The following is a 7,882-nucleotide window of genomic DNA, read 5'->3' on the forward strand; positions in this document are numbered from 1 at the left end:
TGCCATTTTCCACAGTTCCAGAGGCTTGTTTGATTGGCTACCATATTTTGCTAAACTTTAGCAGACTTTTTGTGATAGTTATTTGGTTCATTATCACAGTTTTGATTGTCACAATTTTTTTAAGCTCTAGACTTCACCTGTGATAGACTTGTTTCTTAGCCAAACCTTGTCTAAGGTGTGATGAACAATTTGGTAGCCTTAGGCATGGAGGTGTGGCATGTTATAGTAGTGAAACAAACCTGCCCCTATTCTTTATCATGACCAATACTTGGTCAGGCTTTTCGTTGTCTACGATCAAACAACCTCAAAGTATCATCGGCATGCCCATGCATACCCCTTGCTTTCGTGGCACAACGTCCCATGAAAGCAAGGAACCAACCCATTTGCTATTTCATTTTTCATGTCGGACGTACAGCAATTAGACTTTGTTGTTACTTCAGTCTATACCGGATCTGAGTATAAAAAAACAAACAAAAAAGAATAGCATGCCTTGCAACAAGAAGATTGGCATCATTTGCACCAATGGCTATTCCCTTCATGTGAAAGCAATTCATCACAAACCACTTTATTCCCCTGGTCTGTGGACAAAGCAAAGGTAACCCTGTCAGCTTGTCTCTCTCCGTAGTATCTATAAAGCCCCTCGCGATCTCCTCCATCTCACCAAAGTCCATTCTTCCAGTCTTCTTCCTGATCACAGTATCGAGCTAGACTTACACTGCAATCAAGTTAGTGCAATGTCGACGGTCAGTTCCTGCACCCTCCTGAGCGGCGGGCCGGCGGTGCGGCCAGCGAATTTCTCCAGCGGCCAGCTTCAGTCTGGGAGACCAGCAGCGGTGGCTCCCCTTTCTTCCCAAAGGAGGTCCCGGGCTCTATCTGTATGTTGTGCGATCAACCCAAAGGGGGAGCACAGCCCAAAGACGGATTTACATCCATTTAACATATCTCCCGTCAGTAAGTTGGCTTGACTAATTTTGTATGGTTCATGCTGAATATTTTTCCATTTATTGGTGATTGCATATGTCAGTCCAACACGCCTACGTACAACATATAACAAGCATAAGTAAAAGAATATGGCTCGTCACCTCAAGACACCTACAGTCCAAAATAAATGCCGTCTTATATAGAATGCGGGCGGTCAAACATTGTAAACTTTGACCGATAATTGGTTTTATTTATCGATAGCAGAAATTTATCGGGGTTCACCGATAAACGGGATTTTCGAATTTATCGGAATTCTAGCGGCAATAGACAAATTTTTTCATCAAAATTTAGAAAAAAAAGGGTTCAATTTCTCTAGAAAATAATACCAATTATCTCCAAACCATTTAACATAAAAAACTATACATAATAATATATAAATGAGAGAGTATCACTGATTCAAAGATACAATAGTAGTGTGTACTGGTGTGTTATTAGGTAGGAATTTAAAAAAATAAAATTTTGGGTGATAAAAAAATTTTACCGGACCCAACCTATAAAACAGAATTATCGGAAATATCAGAATTCAATGCGGGCGGTCAAACATTGTAAACTTTGACCATCAGTACACGTAAATTATTTAGTTTTCGGATTTCCTCTTGTACACTCGACTGAAATCCGGGGATCTCTCAGTTGACTAAGTTAAGGTCGCTAAGTTAAGTATGAGAGAGAATGCGCAGGACACCTTGAACTGGAGGAAGAAGAAAGCATCACGACCGTCCGATGGAAATCCGACGGTCCACGTGCATCAACTGAATAAAGTTTTGTTTTCAGCTGACTGAGATATAGCAGCTTCCTTTAGTTTTTTAGTGAAAATGATATTAGTATATTCATCCTAAAAAATGTTTTATCATCTTTATGACTTTACTAACTTATGATAATGTATATTAAAAAAGTAGTGCGTAACCTAATGTGTGAGCTAATGATTAGTCGAAGTCCTAAATGACATGTTATTCACATCCACATCCACATCCACATTGAATTTATCATGTGGTTTTATCAACTTAACTAATATTCAACCATACCATGCATCTCATTTTGATGCTGTGATTTATGAAGTTCTGGTGCACCCGGTGCCACCACGAGAGGAGCGGTGGCAGCTGGAGGAGGAGGTGGCCAAAGTGAACCTGTGGTTCGAGGTGCCTGGACAGTCCAAGGAAGACCTCGCCGTCGAGATCGACGAGGACGTGCTCGTCATCAAGAAGAAGACCAACGTCGGCGGCGGGGGCATGGGCCAACAAACCGGCGGCGGCACGGATTATCGTCACTACCAGGCCAACAAACAGGACACGACAGCCGCCAGCGAAGCCAGCAAGGAAGCGGCGCAGGACGGCGAGGTAATCTACGCGCGGCTGCTCCTCCCGGCGGGGTACAGCAGGGAGGGCGTGGAGGCTGAGCTCAAGTCCGGCGTGCTGAAGGTCAGCATCGCCAAGATCAAGGAGCAGGCGCGCAGGAAGATCAGCGTCAACATCGTCGTCAAGTAATGCGTGTAACGCGCATGCATGGCATGCATGAATGAGTGCATTTGACCTGTCCAACAGGCTCTTGAACAAACTACTACGTTCTACGCACATCGGTGGATCTATTGTACTCAATTGATCGTACCGAACTTATGTGCGCACGATTTGTCTTTCCGGATACCGAATGAATAAAATGAGCATTTTATGTTTCTCACACAATGCAAATCTATCTATCATATAGATTTAGATAAAAACAAGCATGTACTTATATACATCTTTTACTCCACCCATTCAGAAATAGTATGTGTATTTTTTAAAAAAGTCAAACTTTGTGTATGTTGATTAGTATTTAATCAAACTATAAGAAATATTTTGTAATACTGAATTTTTGAAAACGAAAAAAGAGAGAGATTTGACCGAATTTTGACTTTTTGATCCGTGGCTCGTATGGCCGATCGGAGACCGTGGTTACGTTCATCTCATCGAGACGAACCCGTTTTGCTATTCATATATCCATTCCGGGTATTTTGTGACCCGTAGCAAGTCTAATCAATCTAGACCGTTCGTTGTTTTGAAATAAAAAAATAAAAAAAAGGGATAAGTACTGGATGGATCGGTCCTCAACCCGATCCATCCAGACTCTTCACGCGTTTGCATTCTCTCTCTCTCTGTGTGTGTGTGTCGCGCGCCGAGCCCGTCGCTGCTGTGGGCTGCTCGCCGTCCGCTGGGCTAGCCCAGCCTGCGTCGCCGGCCTGCGCGCCGTCGCTGCCGCTGCTCGCCGCGTGCCTGCGCCGCCGTCGCGCCGTGCGCTGCCGTCCGCCACGCTGACCGCTTGCTGCCGCCGGGTGCTGCGCCGCCGGCCGCCGTCGCTCCCGCCAGCACGACGCCGTAGCGTCGCTGACGAGCGTCGCGCGCCTGCACCGCCGTCGTGTTCACTCTGTGCCAGCCACTGAGAAGAAGCAAGCACCAGTCCGCCGGCTGAAGAAGCCAGCGCAGGAAGAAGGAAGCCAGGAAGAAAAGAAAAGAGAAGAGAAAAGAAAAAGAGAAAAGAAAAAAAAAGGGAAAATGGGGAAAAGTTGGAAATTTCGGATTTTCGTCGGATTCGTCGTCAATCCTTCGAAGGTGATTCCTCAGTAATTCTTAGATGTTTGTGGTTGGACTAAATCAAATCAATCAATTCCTATCGTATTATTTCATGTGATCAATAGTCTGTTTCGTTTCGATAATCATTATTGATTCAAAGATACGATATCCGAGTCGAAGTATTTATTTCGATCATCAGAGCGAAGTCTAATTAGTGAGATTTTAGTTCGACTCTGAATTGAAAATAGTGTATCATTTCATGTGATACAATTGTCTGTTCAGTTTTTCGGAATGTAGGCGTATACGCGACGTTTTCAGACGTAGAATTGACGCTTCATATTTTATGTGTTTTAAATGTATATTAGTTCTAATAGTATGTCTGTACAGGTGGTACTATTTCTGGGCGTTCTTGATCGAATTTTCTTCATCGTCGGTAAAGGCAAGTGAATGTATTGTATGACTATGCTTTAACCTAATATTGGGTTGCCTACATTCTTTAATTACAGTGCATTCATCTAATCTGAATGACTGATTCTGAGTTGGGTACTATGTTGTTTACGTTTCCAGAAGTTTACTCGATGATTGATTTATGAAGTGCAGTAGGCACGATATGCCATTCTGCAGTTGTTCATTAGTGTTGTATGCAATGTTTTTTTGAAGTCTCAAGCATATTTCGGAAGTTATGTTGGTTATGTTTGAAGCACGTCATACATATACATCTCATGCATTGGAAGTTTGTCGTCGTCTTCTGGCCGCGACCGTACCGGTACAGTACCGTATGTCACCCGAGGAGGGATACGGTGCACACCCTTACGTTACCCGGGGAGGGGTAAGGGTGAGGAGAGCATATCATGTGCACACCCTTACGTTACCCGAGGAGGGATAAGGGTGAGGAGAGCATATCATGTACATGACCCTTACGTTACCCGTGGAGGGGTAAAGGTGAGGAGAGCATATCATATGCATGGTTATGTCTTCTTGTGAAATTCAATGAATTATTCACATCAAATCTTATTTCCTTTAGTTAGCTTGTATATAGATATATATGCAGCTCTGAAGGCTTATACCAACTGAATATTAAAATGTTTAATATTATCGTTGGACTTGCTTAGTCATAACTGTTTTTCCTAGTGTTGGCGGTCTGTTTCATTACTAGTTTTTATTTAGAATTGTTAGCACATTCAACTGTGGCTAAATAGCTTTTTGTTAAAGTACCTTTCACTTGCTGAGATTTTTGAATCTCACCCGTGTTTTCTTTACAGGTATGTTTGGATGTTGACGTGCATTTTGGGGATGGATCTCGGTAGCTGCACACACTAACTTATCACGATGTCGATAGCTCAACCGGTGTATACAAGTGGTGTGTCTGATGGTCCGTCGTTTGTTTTTGTTTATGTTGTGGTATGACGCTGGTAGCGTCGTGGCGGACTCTATATATATGCTGGTTATATCTGTTTCTGCCTGCCTGTGATATTTCTTTTGGTCAGTTATACCTCTCTATAGAGGAAATACTGCCAAAATTTCCTATTTTTTTCAAATAAATAGGCTTGGTTGTAAAGTAGGGTGTTACATATTTAGTGTATAAAAATTATATAACTAGATTCATAATTTAAAATGATTTCATACTATATAGGGTTTGTAGCTATAAATGATATATTTTATTATAAAATTTTAATTAAAATCTAACTTCATAGACCGAGTTCAAAAGAAATATGCTACTATTTTTGAACGGAGAGAATATACTAAGTCTACTGGATTTGTCTGCTTCAATAAACGAGCATCTCAAAATTTCGCCTGAATAAATGAGCATGCGCTCTGCCCTTGGCGGATTGTCCCAGTTTCCGAATGAACTCGATAAAATTCGATTTGACACGTTTCTGGTGCAACCGGGGCAAAAATGGACATGTCACATGACTTAGAAAGTGTTGTTAACTGCTGCAAAGAACAATAAAAGGACAGGAAATGGTATTATTTGGATCTAGATGTCTTACTGCAAAAAGTGGTTCCTACTGCAATGACTTTGTTATCTGCAAACCCTAGATAACTTCACTCTTTACCTATCTCAAGCCGTCCAGCCAACAATCTTGCATCCTCAATATCCCCTAAAATTGTGTGTATTAATGGTTATGCGTATAACATATCTGACAGATTTGACGATCATGTTGACATGTTGTGTAAGTGTCCAAACAAGATGTATGACAAACCTTGGATTTTCTCCCAAGGGATTCTCTAATTTGAGGAAGCAAAGTCCCGGGTGAACAGTATCCATAACTTTGCTACCATGTGAACCGATTGATTGAAAATTGACGATATAGATTCAGCGATACAGTATGGTACAGTATTACTATAGTATCCATGGTGTAGTAAAACTAGCACAATATTCTCATGAATAGCGCTTATGCTACCGTGCCTAGCTGCTAGTTGCTGTTAAAAGAATTCCACACAAAAACACTGTTCACATGTGCCTTAGCTTCTACAAGTCAGAGGATATGTGCCGGGATTTCTCCAAGATACTATGAGTAAGTATGGTTATCTGTATATGACTTAACCTGATCCGTGGGATATGGACAATATGTGTTTTGTTGCCTATATGGCTTCCTGAGATTGGCTCGTGAGATGCAAAAGGGGTCTGATCTCTCAGCCTGGTTGTACAGAAACATAGATTTTAAATGTTTCTCAGAGCCAAGCTAGCTAGATGCAGACCGATGACCAACTAATAATGTCATTAGTATGAGATTATTGCATACTAAATGATATTAATATATATTAATAAATATTAAGGCTTAATAGGGTATATTAAGTAATATAAGCGTATAGTTACACAAAATAAATATCATAATAACACTTATTTGTCAATTTTTATCAAATAAGATATATCTCCATATGGATACCAAACAACATATCTTCTTAATCAAGTTAAACAAATACAAACAACCAAATAAAATATTACTGCATACATATAGCCTAATTTAGATGAGTCTGATTCAATACAAGCCCGGCTAGAGGATAGGGTAACCAAACAGATCTGTAGGAGCAACGGTGGCATCTAATAAAGACTAGTGCCGGACAGATGGGGCAAAGCGATGATGTGGGAACGATCAAGCGGCAACTCGGGACATGTGCCCAACAACGATAGGTGGAAAGGCGAGCAATCTCCTGAGACCTCCGCCGAAGCTAGGCCCGATTAGAACTAGAATAAATATATATATATATATGCACATAGACACATATACATTTCTGTATAGGCCACCCGAACAAAAGAGAAGACTACAACAGACTATAAAAGATAATTAGATTTGTATTTGAAAAATATTAACTATGATCATAATTTTTATTTTGTTAGCAATATACTGTAGGAGAAATTATCTGTCATAGTCCAATACTCAAGATAGCACCGAGGCAATTCGCTCCTTGTATTTTGAAATGGAAAGCAAAAGAAGAAAGGAAACTTATGTCCAGAAAATGAGCACCTCCACTGCTCCACAGCACGTCGTACCACTACACTGCAAGATTGGTACCCATCCACCTGACCAGAAGTATCCACGCTTTACGTACCAAATTAAAGCAGCATCCTGCCCGGCTTCCTGCTTTATTCCTTATGTGCGCACGATTTGTCTTTCCGGATACCGAATCAATAAAATGAGCATTTTAGGTTCTTCACACAATGCAAATCTATCTATCATATATATTTGTATAAATCATGTACAGATCTATACATCATATTCCTTCCATTCAAAAATAGTATACGCATTTTTTTTTTAAAAAAATTAAACTTTATGTACGCTGATTAATATTTAATCAAATTATAAGAATATTTAGTCTATAAAAGTTATATAACTAGATCCGTAATTCAGAATGATTTCACACTATATAGGTTATGTAGCTATAAATAATATATTTTATGATAAAATTTTAGTTAAAATTTAACTTCAAAGACCAAGCTAAAAAAAATACGCTACTATTTCTGAATGGAGAGAGTATATGTTAAATTTACTGGATTTGTCTGCTTCAATAAATGAGCATGTCAAAATTTCGCCTGAATAAGTGAGCATTCGCTCTGCCCTTGGCGGATTGTCCCAGTTTCCGAATGAACTCGATAAAATTCGATTTGACACGTTTCTGGTGCAACCGGGGCAAAAATGGACATGTCACATGACTTAGAAAGTGTTGTTAACTGCTGCAAAGAACAATAAAAGACAGGAAATGGTATTATTTGGATATAGATGTCTTACAGTACTACAGCATGGCCTGCATCCTCAGCGTTTTCCGGGACTTGTAACGCCAATCCACGCACTATGTAAACCATGTACTCATAGTAATCCGCTTATGTTTTTGTCCCACTTCGTATATAAAGATTAATC

The 7,882-nt window shown here is 40.3% G+C and overlaps 1 protein-coding gene across 1 annotated transcript; it reads left to right on the forward strand.

Moving 5' to 3' along the window:
• Positions 1-650: 650 nt before the first annotated feature.
• LOC133907601 (small heat shock protein, chloroplastic-like) lies at positions 651-2,674 on the forward strand. The gene is made up of 2 exons (XM_062349673.1): positions 651-951; positions 2,038-2,674. The coding sequence occupies exons 1-2, from the start codon at positions 735-737 to the stop codon at positions 2,460-2,462; spliced, it is 642 nt and encodes a 213-aa protein (XP_062205657.1). The 5' UTR covers positions 651-734; the 3' UTR covers positions 2,463-2,674.
• The last annotated feature ends 5,208 nt before the right edge of the window (positions 2,675-7,882 follow it).

This window comes from Phragmites australis, chromosome 24, assembly GCF_958298935.1.
Source record: "Phragmites australis chromosome 24, lpPhrAust1.1, whole genome shotgun sequence".
NCBI classification, from domain to species: domain Eukaryota; kingdom Viridiplantae; phylum Streptophyta; class Magnoliopsida; order Poales; family Poaceae; genus Phragmites; species Phragmites australis.